Source organism: Rattus rattus, chromosome 9 (genome assembly GCF_011064425.1).
Source record: "Rattus rattus isolate New Zealand chromosome 9, Rrattus_CSIRO_v1, whole genome shotgun sequence".
NCBI lineage: Eukaryota > Metazoa > Chordata > Mammalia > Rodentia > Muridae > Rattus > Rattus rattus.
Genome location: NC_046162.1, coordinates 82,933,399 through 82,951,753, shown reverse-complemented (window position 1 = coordinate 82,951,753; position 18,355 = coordinate 82,933,399). Strand labels below are relative to the sequence as shown.

The 18,355-nt window shown below is 48.1% G+C and overlaps 1 protein-coding gene and 1 pseudogene across 3 annotated transcripts; one reads left to right on the top strand and one right to left on the bottom strand.

Moving 5' to 3' along the window:
- Positions 1 to 1,516: 1,516 nt before the first annotated feature.
- Positions 1,517 to 6,861, bottom strand: LOC116910375 (annotated as a pseudogene).
- Positions 6,843 to 17,845, top strand: Mks1 (MKS transition zone complex subunit 1). 3 transcript variants are annotated; one of them, XM_032913658.1, is made up of 18 exons: positions 6,843 to 6,939; positions 7,432 to 7,541; positions 8,833 to 8,903; positions 9,298 to 9,453; positions 10,415 to 10,512; positions 10,614 to 10,742; positions 10,973 to 11,077; positions 11,665 to 11,782; positions 12,407 to 12,463; positions 13,669 to 13,711; positions 14,162 to 14,227; positions 14,801 to 14,871; positions 15,218 to 15,287; positions 15,374 to 15,481; positions 16,045 to 16,178; positions 16,611 to 16,693; positions 16,784 to 16,881; positions 16,976 to 17,845. In XM_032913658.1, exons 1-18 carry the CDS (start codon positions 6,860 to 6,862, stop codon positions 17,062 to 17,064), a joined length of 1,686 nt encoding a protein of 561 aa, XP_032769549.1. In that variant the 5' UTR covers positions 6,843 to 6,859; the 3' UTR covers positions 17,065 to 17,845. The 3 variants fall into 3 exon arrangements, with proteins under 3 accessions (XP_032769549.1, XP_032769550.1, XP_032769551.1); XM_032913659.1 differs by having other exon boundaries at positions 9,337 to 9,453; positions 16,976 to 17,164; XM_032913660.1 differs by lacking the exon at positions 16,611 to 16,693.
- Positions 17,846 to 18,355: the final 510 nt, after the last annotated feature.

Below are 18,355 nucleotides of genomic sequence, written 5' to 3'. Positions count from 1 at the left end.
GGCATATATGCAGGCAGAACACTGTACATAATAAATCTTTTAAAAAATCATCTCTAGATCACTAATAATACCCAATGCTATATATATTAGCACTAATAATTGCTTTGCTATATTGTTTAGGAATTATAAAAGGAAAAAGTAACCATGTTCACTACAGGTAATAACTTTTTCTTTCCAGAACCTTCTCATTCTGTAATTTGTCGAGGGCCGTACAAGAGGAACAGCAACAATACTTTTGAACTCATGGAGTGTGGCCCAGCAGTTAGCACAACCATGATGGTGAGAGGAGAGAGTTAGCCAGGGCCAAACTGACTCCATGACAGGCTGCAAACTGGCAGTCTGGGAGACCAGGCCTAAGTTTCTGTTTCCCAGAGCTAGACAAGTCCAAACCAAGTCAATCACAGTGGAAACCACCCCTCACGGGCAGCCAATCAGGAAGCTGCCCTACCTCCTAGCCTGAGCCACAGGCAGCCAATTAGGACCTATATAAACTGCCTCACCACCTAGCCTGAGCCAACCTCACAGGCAACCAATCAGGACCTATTTAAGTTGCCCTACCACCTTGCCTAAGCCAACCTCATGGGAAGCCAATCAGGAACTGTAGAAGTTGCCCCACCACCTAGCTAGAGCCAAGTATAGTTAATCAGTAAAGGTTCTCCAAATCCCTAGAGCCTTAACCAATCACAAAGGCACCTCTACCCCTTGGAGATATAGCCAACCAATCAAGAGAAAGGTAAAAGTCGTCCACTCCTACCCTAACAGGCTTTAAATTGACCTTGCAAAGTCCACACTTCTGTCTTCCATCCCGGCGTATGGTGGGCCCCTGCATGCAGCTTCTCTGGAGAATAAATGATCTTTGCTGTTGCATACTATTCGCGCTGCGTGTGCCTCCGAGAGGCAGAGCCCAGAGGACTACAGTGTCCCGCGGACTTCATGCAGTTGTGGGGCATCAAACTGCTTATCGTTCCTGTGGTCTTCACAGACTTCCTAATCTCTACATCGTGTGAAAACTCTAAAGGGGCTTCCAGCCCCTCACTGGGCAGCATGATTGCCACTCCCAAGAATAGCACTTGCTCTTTTTCAAGCATTCAATCACCACCCTTGGAAAGAACTTGGAAATGTAGACTGTGTTAGCAATGACTAACTGATGCCCTCTTCTGATTGTCTCTGAACAGCTACAGTGTACTTATATATAATAAATAAATAAATAAAAATTTATTTATTTATTTATTTATTTAATGTATACGAGTATATTGTAGCTGTCTTCAGACACACCAGATCTCATTACAGATGGTTGTGAGCCACCATGTGGTTGCTGGGATATTGAACTCAGGACCTCTGGAAGAGCAGTCGGAGCTCTTAACTGCTGAGCCATTTCTCCAGCCCCATAAATAAATATTTTTTAAAAAAGAAAAAAAAAAGATGTTTTTGTCAATGGCTCTGATGTAGAAAATCTTAGAAAACAATTTGAAGTTCAGAAAGTTACACTCTTAGTAGTTGCACTAGGGATTTAAGATCAGCGAACAAGAACAGTGGCAGCCCCGAACAGCCCTGGCTGACCAATGGCAGCCCCGAACAGCCCTGGCTGACCAATGGCAGCCCCGAACAGCCCTGGCTGACCAATGGCAGCCCCGAACAGCACTGGCTGACCAATGACAGCCCCGAACAGCACTGGCTGACCAGGCTCTTGCTGAAGTTGGGCTGATGAGCAAGGTGATGATTAATTTCTCGTACCCATCTTTCCCCTGAGCTTCCTGATATGATTTAATAAAATTGTTAATGAGTAGATGTGCATCCAGAGGATTTAAGGTAGACGACTTTCTTATATAAAGGTTTAGATTTGTGATTCTTTTAAGATTTTTGTATGATTATTTCTTAAGATAAATATTAAAATAATTAATTCTTTCTTTGTAATCACAAATTGGAGCCTGACAGTAAAAAGTGACTGGCTGAGAAAATTATCTTGCTTGCTTATGCTTTGCTAATCTATAACAAGTTGCTTAGTTGCAAATCTGTGTGAGTTCTTGGGAATAATTTGCTTTTTTTAATCCAAAATACATAAAGCATTTGATCATGTGAGGGTTCTGGGGAGCATGTTTTTTTCTTACATATACTCATTATAATTGTTCATTTAAAGAAAAACAGAATGTAACTACATTGTGATTTTTGTTCTGCTTGAAAGATTTTGCTGGGATGTATAAGCTGTGAAAGAAAAAAGAATAAAGTTGTTGGAGCCTGCTCAGTGTGTGTGTGTGTGTGTGTGTGTGTGTGTGTGTGTGTGTGTGTGTGTAATTCTTTCCCCCTTTTTTTCATTATTCCTTTTGACCAGGCCCCCAAAGACTTCAAAGCATTTCTAGCTGGTTGCAGGGAGTGCTGGCTCCAGTCAATCAAGCTTTATTCCCTCAGAGAAAAGTCTGCTGCGTGGCCAGTCACCGATTCTATACCCTGCTTCAGTTTGCCCTAAATGTCGAAGCTGGTCTTTGGTAATTGATTAGATCTATGGGTGGAAAACCCACAGATACAAAAGGCAGATTGGATAGACTGTTTGCAGTGTTTTCCTAACACATAAATAACACATAAAAAGCTAATGACAAGAATATATAAAATTCAGGCCACTCTTGAAATCAAGGTACAAGTTCTCTCCAGACTCTGCTAAGAACTAAGAGCTCTTTTCAGAAAGCAAAATTCCAGAAGTAAACCTTTGACTCCTACTCTGGGACCTCAGATTTAAAAGACAAATTTGGCAGTGGTGATGAATGTCTTTACTCCCAGGAGAGACAGAAGTAAGCTGATCTCTGAGTTTGAGGCTAGCCTGGTCTACAGAGAAAGTTTCAGGACAGCCAGGGCTATACAGAGAATCCCTGTCTTGACAATAATGAATAAATAATGAATAGTGAATAGATTAAAAACTGTATTCTTAGGAATCAGTAGGCAAGGAGAAATGTAAAAAACATAGATTTGTGTAAAAATATTATGTTTACTTATCCAAGCAGCCCTATACCTCCACACCATGTGCATGATAAAAAATTTTGCATACAATCACATCAGATTTATTTTGGTGAAAGTCTGATTTGATTATAAAACTAAATTGTGCATGTAGACTGCATCGTTATTGTGTATTGCTCATGTCTCACTGTAGTTGTCTATGAAAGGAAAGTTCTTAAGTGCTATTTTTTTAAGGTCTCAAGGCTTGGGTTGTTTCACTGGACTCAGAAGTAGAAGCTCTCTGGCCCGGCCCTTCGCCAATGGTAGCTCTCAGAGAAGAGGGCCCTGCACCTCACCTGGACGGCACAGCAGAGCTGGCCCTGGTGTGGGGGCACAGCAGAGCTGGCCCCATGGGTGTGAGCACAGCAGAGCTGGCCCAGCCGATAGCCAGCTGCAGCACTCGGTCTGGGTCCTGGCCAGGCAACACAGTGGAGCTGGCTCTGGAAGCATGGTGGGGAGGTAAGCCGGCCCTGAGGGCGAGAGAGCGGGAGAGCTGACCTTGCTTCCTCCCAAAGGCAGCATTTAGTGGCCTAGCCAGAGTGGTGCTGGAGAGCTTGCCCTGTGGTGGGGATAAGAGGGAGCCAGCAGGCCGACCAGATCAACTACCACCCAGGCCCAGATCCACAGTTTTGAGTTGATCCACCCCAAAATCTACATCGTCTGTGAACTGTTGAGGTGCATGAAAGGGCCAGTCCTGCTGATCCAAAGCGTCAGGATCTCCATGACACAGGGCAATGACAGGATAACCGTGAGGAGTCCCAATGAGGATCCAGTATTGATGGTGTGACAGACACCAGAGGCCTTAAGCCAGACCAATGAATGACTCACCACAATGAGTGTTTACAAGTGAAGATTTGTTGTCAGAGGGGTATACTCAGGGGCACACTGTGGCACACTACAGCTTCCACAAGGAGATGTTTTCTATGTGTTGCATTGTTTATTTTGTGTGTGTGTGTGTGTGTGTTTGGGGGGTGCGAGGGGGAGATAAATGGGACTGGGGTACATGGTATGAAACTCACAAAGAGTCAATAAAAAGTTAAAAAGGAAGAGAAGAAAGAGGGGGGAGGAGGAGAGGAAGGGAGAGAGGGGAGAGGGAGAGAGGGGAGAGGGAGAGAGGAAGGGGGAGAGGGAGAGAGAGAGAGAGAGAGAGAGAGAGAGAGAGAGAGAGAGAGAGAGAGAGAGAGAGAACAACAATAAAAAAAAGGAGAAGCTGTCATTGAGGACAGTCTCCTGGTGTTTTCCTTTTCTTTGACTTCCTTCTCATATCCTACAACTTCCGCCTTGCTTTTCCTAATGTGTTCATTCTTCAGAGCAGCACGTCAGAATTTGTGTTGCTGGACACGTGGAGCGGCAAGATGCTGAATCGTGGGTGCTTTGGTCGAGGGCTTCGTGCCTTCCTTATTTAAGGGTTTTTTTTTTTCTTTTCTTTTCTTTTTTTTTTTTTTTTTTTTGGAGCTGGGGACCGAACAGGGCCTTGTGCTTGCTAGGCAAGCGCTCTACCACTGAGCTAAATCCCCAACCCCTATTTAAGGGTTTTGTTTTTTTGTTTGTTTGTTGTTTTTTTTTTTTTTTTTGACAACTGATGGGCATCATCTTTAGAGAGACTGAAAAGCTTTCAGACTCTGCAAGCTCTTTGGAGCCCTAACCACCAAGGCACAGTAGTATCTGCCAGTCTAGGGATATTCTTCTCTCCTTTTCCCCCCACCAACAACCCATAACTCCGATTGGCACCCACCACGCATCTGCAAGCAGACTTGTGCTTCCTCTCTTCAGTTCTCCTTGGTCTATAACAAGAATGCCCCTTACTCAACAGTGGGAGCACTCGGCCATGGGTTAAGACACCTTGCTTCATGGGAAAACCTTGTTTACCAATTGCCTTACTGTTTTGACCCATGACCCTTCCGGTCTTCACCCAGAGCCTCAGCGGGTGCTTCTGGGACCATGCACCTGTCACAGAACACACGAAGTTTATGTTCAGTGTCCGTTCCAATGAGTTTCTCACAGCCAGTAGCTGGGAAGGAGATACTCGGCTTTACCCTGACACAGTCAATGGCCTGGGAGGTGCCACGGAAAAGCTTAATTTTACTACTGTTATTATTAGTGGTGGTGATGGTGTGTGGGCACACATGCAAACTGTGGAGGTCAGACAACAACTCTGTGAAATAAGCTTTCTCCTTCTAAGGATCAAATTCAGGTCATCATGCTTAGTGACAAAGGTCTTCACCCACTGAGCCATTTCTACAGCTCTTGATTGATTTTTTTTTAATTGTTTGTTCTTCTTTTGTTTTGTTCTGTTTAAAATGAGGTCTTAGACTTGAAATCCTTTTATTTATGCCTCCAGTGCTGGCAATCCAAACATAAACCCCCTCCCCTGGATATTCTCAGCTTAAAAAAATCAGAGTGACTTGCTTTTCTATCTCCATGGTTTCAGTCTATAGAAATCATTCCTTAATTGGAAATTGTATGTTCTTAAGGATGTGGATGGCAGACAGTAAGTCAGTGGAAGGTTTGAAGCCACAAAAGCCAAACCAGGCTGGAATCTGTTTTTACCACCTCGGCACTCATTAAGAAGCCCCTTAATTAACTCCTGGCCCTTGGTAACTTCATCTTTTAAATTGGAATAAAGTATCTCTTGGAGAGGATTTGGGGAGGGTTACAGTCAATATAAACTTCGTGAGGTCCCATTGGGTATGTGCTATTTGTGGTGAGTTCTTAGTGCACACAATGAGTAGCTAATGCGCCCAGGACTTCTCTGCCCTATAATCAAATGGCCATGAAATGTCTCAGTCCAGGCAACAACTGCTTGTTCAGCTGAATGGGCAGCAACTGTCAAATACTTATTACCAATATTGATATTGCCAAACAGCCGGAATTAAGTTTATACCATCTTTCCTTTGATGCTCCAGTGAACCATGACTTCTGAATGTCACTTTGGTTTTTCAGGGGCTGGCACGGAATCTTAACTGCTTAATAATCCAGAGCAGACATGCCACGGGGAAAACACCCTTTCCTTCCTTTCTGCTGGCTTCCTTGTTTTTACTGCTGGCTTCCTTGTTTTTTCTTTCTCTGGCTCAGTGCATACCAACAAAACTACTAATATACCTGCCCTACAGGTTTCTTTGTGGTTTTTTCTTCAAAGAATATGTTTTATTTTCGTAAGCATGTCCTTTCAACCATACTCGCCAATTGTTTAAGCCTGGGTTTTCTTTCTTTAAAAAAGTTTTTTTTTTTTTTTATTTATTTCATGCGTAATGGTGTTTTGGCTGAACATAATACGTCTGTGCACCGTATGTGCACTGTAAGGCGACAAGGTGTCTGACCCCTCTGGAACCGGAGTTACAGACAGGTGTGAGTGGCCATTTGAGCACGCCAGTTCCTCTGGAAGTCTAGTCACTAACCTCTTCACCACTAAGCCATTTCTACATGCCCCCTAGGCCAAAGTTTTCAAATGTTCAGTGGAAGGCAGTGTTTGGTCAGAAAGCAAGAACTCTGGTCACCTGGTTCTGGCCGTCATCACCATTTTTTTTTTCCCCCGGAGCTGGGGACCGAACCCAGGGCCTTGCGCTTTCTAGGCAAGCGCTCTACCACTGAGCTAAATCCCCAACCCCCGCATCACCATTTTTGCACCTAAATAAAGTAGCTGATGGCGGTTTCCTCATTTGTGCAGTGCATTAACTTTCACACAGGACAAGCCAGGCTGCAGACCTCACACATGCTATCTTGCTGAGGGTCCCTTGCTGCTACACTAAGGACTGGCTGCCGCAGGCGTGGAGAGCTGCGTGCGCAGAGCCTCCCTTGTCTAAGAAGCCAGCGTCTCCGTTGCCAGGGGAACGGGGCGCGCTTTCCGGCGCGGTCGCAGCGCGAAGCAGCTGTCATGGCGGAAGCCGTCTGGAGCACTGACACCGGCGAGGCCGTGTATCGCTCCCGGGACCCCGTGCGCAACCTGCGCCTCCGGTAGTCACTCCACCCCAGCTTCAGGGTCCCCTTACTCTAAGCTCCAGGGCCCCCTAACTTTATTCCACCCTAAGCTTTTGGATGCTCAGAGGCCCCTACTTCCGCTTACAATCCCAACTACTTCCTCTGCCATTTCTGCGCGCGTTCTGGTTCAGGATCTTTTCCCACTGAAAACTTACAAACACACCTTCCAGACTCACCCCTGCTCAAGTCCCTTCAAGTTCTCGCCACTTTCAAACCCCTCGGACCCTTGTGTCCCGCCTCACTGACTTATCCAGCAGACGCCCCTACCCACCTCTTCTTCTCTAGCTGCCGCCTTGGCACCTCTGCCTCTGTGATTTCTTTCTCCCATCCTTACTGCGTGTATCTCCTTTCTGTGGACCGAACTCAGGGCCTTGTGGTTGCTAGGCAAGCTCTCTACCACTGAGCTAAATCCCCAACCCCGCTGTGTGTCTTTGACACGCACATTTGGGGCTTCTCTTCTCTTGACAGAGTTCATCTGCAAAGAATCACATCAAGCAACTTCCTTCATTACCAGCCTGCTGCCCAGATTGGGAAGGACCTCATAGACTTGGCCACTTTTAAGCCTCCTCAAGCTGCTAGTGGGTGTTTGTGGTGATGATAGATTCATTTGAGAACTGAGGCAAGGGTGCGGGGCAGTAGGGTACTGAGGAGGAACAAAAAGCTCGGAGAGGTTGAGTTTGCTGCCCAGTGTCACATAGCTGGGGAATATGGAAGCGTTTGAACCTGGGCAATCGTTTCCGGTTTTTTGTTTTTTTTTTTTTTTTTTTTTTTGTTTTTTTTTTTAACATTATACTTTACATTTGTGTGTGTGCAAGCCCATGCCACAGTGCAAGAGTGAAGTTCAGGGGATAACCTTTGCGAACCAGTTCAGTTCTCTCTCTGTACCTGATGCATCCTGGGACTTGAGCCATTTTACTCATCCTAGTTGTGACTCTGACTGGGGTTGGGGGCCGTTGCGGGGTCAGTAGGGAGACTGGGGGGGAATGGGGGAAGGGCTTCTAAGAGAAATGTTCCAAACTCCAAATGTATGTGTAAATACACTTAAAAACAATTTTAAAAACAGGAGTTTGCATGAAAAATGTGATTTCTTGTTCTTTGCCTTCAAAGCCAAAAGAAAGGACAAGAGTCTCATGTTGGGCCAGTCATCTTTAATGCTTTTGTTATTTCTCGTTCTACTCAGAAATATTCTTAGGCATTCTTTGTGTGGATCACAAAGGTTGTGTCTTGGGAAAGATGCACAGAACTAGGAGTATATTAAATATAGTTCTTTAAAAAAAACATTTATTTGCCTTCCCTCCCTCTCCTGATGGTCTCCTGAGTTAATGTTTATGGATGATTTGGTAGGTGGCCTCAGAAAAACATCAGGGTGTTTATCTAGCCAATTCAGCAAATGCAGGCAGGATTGAGGAAGGGCTGGCTCTTCAGCCTCTAACTAAATTTCAGTTCCTTGTACTGGACAAGATTATATTTCCTGGAAGGCAGAGTTACATTTTATTCAAATTAGAGTAATGATTAGGACACCTCAGATCCTAATCTCACTTCTGGCATTAACCAAAGTGTGTCCAGCACGTGCGTTCTTTGTCTAGAGTGAGTGCTTAGTGAGTCACTGAATTCCAGTGGGGTTCGTGGTTGTTGTGAATCAGGACTTTGAAGCCAGACCTGGTGGTATACACATGTAATGTCAGTGTTTTTCTGTCTGAGGCAGGAGGATCTGGAATTTGAGGTCAGATTGGGTTGTAGAACGAGACACTTCCAAACAACAATAACAAAAATTTTAAGACCCAAATGAAACAAATATAGGAACACTGGTTATAACCAACCACCGAGGAAGAAGTGTGGCTGGTCTGACTCATTCTGTTGTGTTTGAAGGTGGACACCGCCCTGATGAAGAAGAGGAGGAAGAGGTTATAATTGGGTGGCAGGAGAAGCTGTTTAGCCAGGTGAGCCAGCATGACTTATCCTCCGTCTGCCTCCACCTACCTGTCTCGAACCTGACCACTGACTCATACGGTCAAACTGATTTCCAGAAAGGGTTGTGGCGGCTTATACTTTCTCCCGTTATGTTTACATAGCCATTGTAATGTAAGGGCTACCACTGCTCAGTTTAGCATTCTGGGCTCTGTAGCATCTCTAGTAACATGGTTAGATTAGAACATCAGCCTGGATCCTTCTAACTGGAACGTTCTTAGATCTCCCCTGCCCTTCATCATTTAAACAAAGTGACAGTCGGTTTTGAGAACATGTCAGCTCCTGCTAGAAGTGATTTGCTTCCATAGCTACGGAACCAAAGTTTGAGATAGTCCCAGCTGATCTGTTTCTTTGTGGTGACTTTAGTTTGAAGTTGACCTGTACCAAAATGAATCCGCGTGTCAGAGCCCATTAGATCATCAGTACCGCCAAGAGGTCCTGAAGCTGGAGAATTCTGGTGGCAGGAAAAACCGGCGAATCTTCACTTACACCGACTCGGATAGATACACCGACTTAGAAGAGGTATTGTTCCTTCCGGGGGCCCATCGCTTTCTTCTTTGTCTCCCCTGGCTTTCTGGCCTCACTGGCTCTATGTGGTAAGGGGAAGCCAGCAAAGGGAGACACACAGGTGGTTATAGAGGCTGCTGTGAGCTGCTGGCAGCCAGGCCGCAGTGGGTAGACACAGGTAGTGTGGCTGATGCTCTTCCTCCTGCCAGAGGGGCTGTGGGACCTGATAGCATAGGAACTGACTACATAGACGGGCAGAGTCTAGAACAATCTATTTAAAATTCAGTCAGAGTCAGGAGTTTATAGGTGAGAAGAGGAATGTGTTTGGATGCCTGTGACTTTGCCTGTGCCCCTGTGGGCTTGTTTTACATTCTCTTCCAGTATTATATGTCTTTTCAGGAAGAGTGTAAATTCCTTGAAGGCAGAACTGTTTTTCTGATTTTTGTATCCATGAACCCTTAGAGTTCTGCTGGGAGCAAATATTAGTGGGTGTCCTTTGAAAGATTGGGCTGCCTTCTTCAGGAGAGCTGTGAGACAGCAGCGTATAAATTTGAGAAGATAAAAATACAGTTGCTGCTAGCTTACCCAAGTGAGAACTTTCTCAAAAAACAAAACAAAACAAAACAAACAAACAAACAAACAAAACAAAAAAAAACCCCAAAAAACTGGTCTCCTATTTGGCATTTTTGACCACCTAGTTAGCATCAACATTTACCAGGCAGACTTAACCCAGCATTTTGTTGACATGTGTTCAGAGAGGGCAGGCTGATGTTACTGTTAGCATACACAACTTGTCTCTAGACTCCTAAGGAAGCCCAAGCCACGGTAGGACTGTGTCATCTCTCCCCTCGCCCAGCACAGGCAACTGTGAGGCTCTGCCTGTTGGGTTTGCGTCCTGGAGGAGGGTCAGAGGATGGCTTCCCTCCAGGTGTTTCTCCCCACATCGCTCTGACACAACCCTGTCCTCTTTCCCCAGTACTGTCAGAGGATAACCACTTCAGCCAGCGAGGCACCATCGTTTCTGGTTGAGCGGATGGCGAACGTCAGGCGGCGGCGCCAGGACAGGCGAGGGGTGTGAGTACAACAGTGATCAGGTGGTCTCTGTGCTCTCTCGTGCTGACCCTTCCCATACCTCATGATCTCTCTCACTGACCCTTTCCTGTGGTTCCTCTCAGAGAGGGCAGCAAACTCAAGTCTCGAATCATCACATGGGAGCCCTCGGAAGACTTCATCAGGAACAGCCATGCTATTAACACCCCTCTTCAGACAATGTATATCATGGCAGACCTGGGGCCCTATGGGAAGTGAGTGACCCTTCGCCCTGCTGGCTCCTGTCCTCCTCCCCCTCCCTCCCCACCACCTTCCTGTTATAGCCATATGGGATGGAGGGCCTCTTTCTCACCTTTGCTTTACTCAAAGGAAAAGCATTACCATGAAGGTTCTCACCGCATCCCCTCTCCTGTCCCTGAAGTGGCCAACTACCTCTCTCTTTCCCTGGTGACCCCAGCCTTGATGTTGACGTCCTGCTTCCTAGGCTTGGCTATAAGATACATGAACATGTCCTCTGCGTCCTGAAGGTGGATAGCAATGGAGTGATCACAGTGAAGCCCGACTTCACTGGCATCAAAGGACCCTACAGGTGGGACTGGGGAGAAGTGCAGCAGAGACCTCCCCTCCTGCCCTTCCTGCCTCTGGCTGAGCAGATTCCCAGAAAGCCCTGATCTTCTCCTAAATGTCTGATTCCTAGTCACACTCTGCTCTGGGCCGTGGGTCTTTAGGGGACATCCAGAAAATGTGCAACAAAAGGATCACTTTAGCTGTGTGGTTAAGTGAGGATTCTTACATTGCAGGGTATGGGGGCTGGGTAGGGCAGGGGAGGTGGACTGAGCCAGGCCAGGGCTAGCCTTGCCCGTTTTTGTCTGAGAGGACAGCTCTGTGAGTTAGCAACCAAACACAGCCAAACTGTCCATTTCTCAGGCGAGAGAACTGAGTGTTGTAGGGCCCCCCATGTCTTCAGGGTAGAAATGGGTCCAGATCCCACGGGAGTGATCTGGTGCCCTCATTGCTTTACCACCATTTCCCTCCCTTGATCATCTGTAAGACCGTCTTCTCTGTCATATACCTCAGGTGAGCTCTGTCACCAGCATAGCTGACTCCTGGGCTGGGGCTGGAAGGCCACACCTCTCACCAACACAAATGATCCTTTTCGTGGCTCTGACCTCACAGAATCGAGACTGAGGGAGAGAAGCAGGAACACACATCTGCTTGGAAATACACAATTGACAACGTGTCCTCCCTCGCACAACCAGAGGAGGAAGAGCGGGAGCAGCGTGTGTTCAAGGACGTAAGCACCAATTTATTCCAAATCCTGGAGGAAGGAGCCCCTGTGCTGGGAGCTGAAACTATGTCTGGGTGACTGCTGAGAAAGATGGCGGCCCACGCCTTGCAGAAAATACAGCTGACGTGACAGCTGAGTGTTGTTTATGTTCTGTGCCAGCCCTGTCACTTAGCGCTTACAACCCCGTGAGGTGAACGTTATTGCCACTTTATAAACACGGACCCTAGGTTAGGGACCCAGGTAATGTTGCTTGTTAACTTGAAAGCCAGGTTCATTCCCAGGCTGGCCAACTTCAGAGCCTCTGTGTATCACTGTAGTTTAGTTATCTTTTAGCAGCATATATGTGTTGAGGCCGTCTCCCTCTATCTAGCTCAGACTAGCCAGGAGCTCCCTATTTAGCCCAGGCTAGCCTTGATTTGACAGCAGTCCTTTTGTGATCAGTGTTGGTATTGCAGTTCTTATGCCTGTCTGGTAGCACAGTCCTGTGCCCTGCAACAAACCGCCATACATCTCTTTAAGAATATCAGTCTCGGGTGCTTGCCCTCCCTCCTCTGGTTTTCTCCCAGTCAGAACTAAACCCTGGTCTGGCTTGAGCCGAGTTTCGAGGATTGGTTTGCTTTGTTTCCTCAGCTGTATGGCCGCCACAAGGAGTACCTCAGCAGCCTCGTGGGCACAGACTTTGAGATGGTGGGTAGCCCAGCTTCCAGCAGCGCTGCGATGAGATGGTGGGTAGCCCAGCTTCCAGCAGCGCTGCGATGAGATGGTGGGTAGCCCAGCTTCCAGCAGCGCTGCGATGAGATGGTGGGTAGCTCAGCTTCCAGCAGCGCTGCGAGCGTCAGGGGGCGTCCGACTGTCGAGGAGCTGTCTGCCTCTCTAGACGGCTCCAAGACGAACTCTGCAGGGTACAAAGGAGGTCAAGGAAGCGATTTTCTTTCCTCCATGACCCTGCATATTGACGTGGGCCCTTGCGTGCCTAGGACGGGGTCAGAAAGGGCACACATGCTGTGTTGGCCTCTCTCTTGGGACAGGCTGGGTGGGGAGTGGTCATTGCGTATTGGGCAGTGAGAAGTCCTTACCAGGCATTTTGACTTCTCTGGGGTTTGGTGGTTTGGAGAGTTTTATCAGTGGTAATGCAGCCATGCATTAATTTACAATTAATTTTAAAAACACTATAAAGATCAAAAATGCCTTCCTCATCTCTCACGTGGATATTGTTCCATAACACCTTAGATAGGCAAAGAGATGTCATTTTTTTTTTTTTTGGTTCTTTTTTTCGGAGCTGGGGACCGAACCCAGGGCCTTGCGCTTCCTAGGTAAGCGCTCTACCACTGAGCTAAATCCCCAGCCCCAAGAGATGTCATTTTTATTGGTCAAATGTTTTGGATCTTAGAAAACAAAAACTAAAACAGGTTAGGTCAGTCTCTGGGGTCCTTTCTGTGTTTCCCGCCACCAATTTCTAGACCCGTAAACAAAGGTAGAACTACTCACCACCACCACCACCATCACCACCCTCCCCACACTCCTTCTCCAGAAAATTAACCTGTAATGTTTTCTGCTGCATGAGCAAGATTTTCATGAAAAAAAAAAAAAACCAGACAGATGGCATAAACAATTAAAGAAGAAGAGCTGGCTGCCTGTGAGTTCTAGTGACCGCCCTGTAATACAGTAATACTGTAATACTGTAATACTGAAATACTGAAATACTGTGCAGTCACTCTGCGGGCCTTAGGAATAGGAAAGCGTCCCCTAGAGATGTGTCAGGGTGGAGAGCATGCAGAGTGTGGCCAAGCTTGTTCCAGTGTAAGGCCTTCTGCAGATTTGGGGACAGGGCTGGGGGCGGGGCATGCTGATTCCCTCTAGACCTGATTCCTTCCCATTTCCCTCTGCTGTAGATTGCCCCGGGTGCCCTCCGGCTCTTTGTGAATGGAGAGGTAGGTAAGTGTCTTGTCTTGGAGCCAGACTAGGTAGAGAGTCTGATGGAGCTGAGAGTAGCTACTCACCTTGGCTCAGTTTGGGCTGGACATGGTCTTTGGGAAGCTGAGTGATGAGTCTTTTCTGGAAACTGAGGCTCCTGAGCCCCGAGAAGGCCTTCTTTGCAGGGCATTTGGGCCTTTCAAGACTAGACTGAGTAGCTGAGTGGTGGTGATACCCAACTTTAATCCCAGCACTGGGGAGGCAGAGGCAGGGGGATCTCTTGAGTTTGAGGCTAACCTGGTCTACAGAGTGAGTTCAAGGACTACACAGAGAAAAACTGTCTCAAAAAAAGGAAGAAACGAAGGAAGGAAGGAAGGAAGGAAGGAAGGAAGGAAGGAAGGAAGACAGACTAGACTGCGTGGTGAGGGTAGTAAGAGAGCAAGCTAAACTTACACTCTGCTTTCTCTCTAGTCTCAGCCCGAGGCTATGAGCATGACAACCTCTATGTCCACTTCTTTGTGGAGCTGCCAGCTACGAGTAAGTGCTTTTCAGACATTTCTGTTCTGACATTCTGTTCATTCCCACTGAAACCAGTCAAGGTCACAGGTCACCTCCACATTTCAATTCTAATGGTGCCCCCGTCCTTCCACCACATTGGCCTGTCTGAAGCACCTGACATAGCTCACTTTCCTTTATGAAGCATTCCTCTCGGCTTCTGGCGCCATAGTCCTGCCTTCTCACCGAGGGCTCTCCAAGCTCTTGGGTGAATTTCTTCCTCTCCTGCTGGCCCTAAAGTGAGCACCTCTGAGGTTAAACCTGACCTGTGTTACTTTCTACCTCTCTAGGGGACGACTGCACCCATTCCATAGCTTAATTACACCTGTGTCTCTTGCCCTGTCCATAGGCACAGTAGGTTATTAGCTCCAGGAGAGACAATCTGGCTGTAAAAGCCTCCAAACATATCAGCCTACAGCAGACTCAACAAATGACATTGTGTGGACCAGTGGGCGGGCGAATGAATGTGTGAAGGAACCCTGCCATGGCTTTGTTTGCTCACATGGCCTCCCACCCTCTCTCATGAGCTTACTGTGTCTGCTCCTTGGCTTCCAGACTGGTCCAGCCCATCATTCCAGCAGCTCTCGGGAGTAACCCAGACCTGTGTCACCAGATCCCTGGGAATGGTACGGAGGGTGAGAAGGTGCCGGGTGCCTGGCAGGGGATAGCAGCTCCAGGTGGCATTTGAAGCTTCATCAGGCCAAACCCTGTGTTCTCTGTGGAGGAGCCATAGTTGGGGCTGCTTCTGTGTGGGCTCCGTGGGGCTGCTTGGGCCAGAGTCGCTCTTTGATCTCTTAGAGAATGTCGGCAGCTCACATTCAGCTGTCCTTTGCCTGGGCTTCCTACCAGTCGGACAGTTTTCCTTCCCCTGTGTGAAGGTGACCTTGTCACTGGGCACAGAGAACCCCTTCCAGTGAGGCTTTGTCCTCCCTGTGACTGAGTTGAACATGACACTCCACTCCTCTTTTCCAGGACAAGGTGGCCTATTTCTCCTTTCCATTCACATTTGAAGCCTTCTTCCTCCATGAGGATGAATCAGATGGTGAGTAACTGACCCTCAGCCTCACTAATCCACAGCCCGGGTCCTCTCTTAACAAAGGTCCCTGAGCCACCTCATTCACATTCCAGAATCACTCCCAGAGTGGCCTGTGCTCTACTGTAAGGTCCTCTCACTGGACTTCTGGCAGAGGTATCGTGTGGAAGGCTACGGGGCTGTGGTGCTGCCTGTCACCCCAGGTAACCTCTTGTCCCTGCCCTTCCCGATGCCCTCTGTCCTATCGACAAGACCAGCACTTCCCAAAAACTCTGATGCTCCTGATAAGGAGAGAGGATTAGGAACTGGGAGCTCTAACTGGAAAAATCCCTTGCTGCTTTGCGGAATTTCTCCCTTCCCATAAGAGACACTGTGAAGCCGGAACTGACCTGGTCCAGCAGCCTGATGGGCTGTCACATACCGCAGTCCTCCAGTTAGACCTTGAGAGAGAAGCTGCACTGACCACAGAAGTTTCTGTGTGCCAGGCACTGTAGTAAACTCCCTCTAATTCTCCCAGCCCCTCTGTGAGGCGTAGTGTCCTGATTGCTTCTACGTTTTACTAAGGTCAAAAGAGAAGCAGGTTCTCAGAGGTTGACAAGCTTGTCTAGAGCACAGCGATGCCTGGAATAGCTCAGATTCTGTCTTCCTGTCTTCCAGTCAGGCACTGTCACCCACCACGCTAACCTTTGCCAGGTCATCACTAACCCAGGTCATTGCTGGGAAGTCAGGGATGGAACTCGGCCCCTTTCCCCTCTTCCTTGCACAGGATCACACACCCTGTCTGTCTCCACGTGGAGGCCCATGGAGCTGGGCCTCGTGGCAGAGCTAAGGAGGTTCTTCATTGGTGGCTCTCTGGAGCTGGAGGACCCATCCTATGTGAGGATACCAGGAACCTTCAAGGTGACTCATCTCTGGGCAGACTTCAGGCTGAGAACTTACATTCCTGTTTGTGGCCCTCCTCTCGTTGTTGAGCGTGCTCATGGTACTCATGGTATATAGCCCCTCCTTATGGCCTATGCTGCCAGGCCTGCCCGTATTTTAGAGGTACAAATATCTAAACAAGGGGTCCTTGGGGAGCCGTGTAATTAGAGATCTCCTCTTCTTTCTACCACTGAAGGCCTTGGTAATCGGATGCAGAATGAACTTGCCAGAAGCACTCTTGCTTCTTGCTCATTCTTAAATGAGGGTGGAGCCTGGCGCCCCTTGTGTTGCTGTCTGAATAATGGAGTAAAGTTACTCAGTGATGCTGTACTACCTGAGAATAGGAATCCAGATGGCAGCAGCGCCCCGGTCTAGTCCTCACAAACCATTCTGTCTCCGCTGTCTGCCCAGGGGGAGCGACTGAGCCGCTTTGGATTCCGCACTGAGACGACAGGTACGGTCACCTTCCGGCTGCACTGCCTGCAGCAGTCCCGGTGAGTGACACTGGGCCCCTTGGGAGCCTTGAGCCCTTTGTCACTGAGTGCTGGAGAGCAGCCTTAACTGTGTTTTTTGCTTCCCTGCAGGGCTTTCATGGAATCGAACTCCCTCCGGAAACAAATGAGGAGTGTGTTGGACCGTCTGGAAGGATTCAGCCAGCAGAGCTCCACACACAACGTGCTAGGTAGGCACCCCATTCCGTCATCCGGACACCCAGGGCCACACTCTTCTCCACGCCACAGCAGCTGACTACGTGGCAATGTTTCCCTCCCTTACAGAAGCATTCCGTCGAGCCCGGCGCCGCATGCAGGAGGCCCGAGAGAGCCTCCCCCAAGACCTCGTGAGCCCCACAGGGACGCTGGCTTAGCTCTCTGCAACCTGACCTGTGGAGCAAGGAAAAGATGTCTGCAGCCAGCGCTCTCACTTTGTCTTGCTTATTAGAGACCACATTGGTCTACCAAGCTGGATGATCTAGAAACTTCCAGCTGGCTCCTCTGCGTAGCCTTCAGCAGGGCATGCTTTCTTCCACGTAGAAGTAAAGCTGAGACCTGGGACCCCACGTTACACCCTGTTCATGTTTTGGCTGTCAAACATGGGCATCATAACAAAGCCGGCTGTGTAGTCTGCAGCTCCATATGGAGTAAACCCAGCATTAGCCTGTCCTCAATACAGTGTCTTTTCTGGTTTGTCATGGAGCCTCCGAGGCAGAGAGCTCTAAAATGGAGTTTGGCAGCCAGGAGTAATGGTGCACACCTTTCATCCCAGAACTCAGGAGGCAGAGGCAGGAGGATATCTATGAATCTGAGCTCAGCCTGGTCTACATACTGAGTTCCAGGATAGTCAGAGCTACATAGTGAGACCTGATCTCAAAACAAAAAGACAAAAGCAAAACAACAGCAGCAGCAACAAGATGGAGTTTGGCATGTTCCAAGGAGGAAAATGCATTCAAGAGCTCAGTCTCCTGCTTCTTCCAAGAAAAGGTGAGGGTAAGAGGCCTCAACTTCCTGGCTAAGTCTCTGTCCCCTTACAGTTTAGGGCTGGCTGCCTTTAGGACATGGCCTGGGATAAGTTCTCAGTCTTCCTGCCAGCTGGGGGGTCTTTTTTTGCTTTTGTCTGTTTTTCATTAAAAAAGTATTTATACTGACTTATCCTCTGTGGACTCTGGTTCTTTCTACTCTGGAGGTCCAAACTCTGCCTTTCTTTCCTTCACAGTGTTTCTTAATTAAAACTCCAGAAGAGACCATGTGGCGAGTCCCAGGCTGCATTTTAGCAGCCCTTGTCTTTACTATGCGGGGCAAAGCTTTGAACCGAGGCTACCCTCTCCCCAGCCCAACAGAGAGACAGCAGGCCCTGCCCTTGCATTGTTTTATTGGTAGAAGAAGTATCAGTGCTGCTGTTCCCGCGGGCCCCGAGGAAGATGGGATAGCTAAGAGCCAGGACTGTGGTCTTCCAATCACGATGGGGGGCAGGGGCAGAAGAAGGTGCTGGAAGCCCTCCCGCAGTGTCTTGCTGAGACCTCAAAGTCTCATGGCCCGGCTCATAGGCTCCTATACCTGGTGCTGATTCATAGCCTGATATCTAAGAGGTTCCCAAGGTAAGTGGGCCTGTTGCCATAGCACCTTGATACTCTCAACCAGCAAAGCCAGCTCTCAGTGTAA

What these genes read in the sequence shown, in the direction of transcription:
- Mks1 (XM_032913658.1), top strand. Translation starts at nt 6,860, where the DNA reads ATGGCGGAAGCCGTCTGGAGCACTGACACCGGCGAGGCCGTGTATCGC. An exon ending in AGGAGAAGCTGTTTAGCCAG is followed by an intron (nt 8,904 to 9,297) that starts GTGAGCCAGCAT and finishes TGGTGACTTTAG; the next exon opens with TTTGAAGTTGACCTGTACCA. An exon ending in TGGGCACAGACTTTGAGATG is followed by an intron (nt 12,464 to 13,668) that starts GTGGGTAGCCCA and finishes CCTCTGCTGTAG; the next exon opens with ATTGCCCCGGGTGCCCTCCG.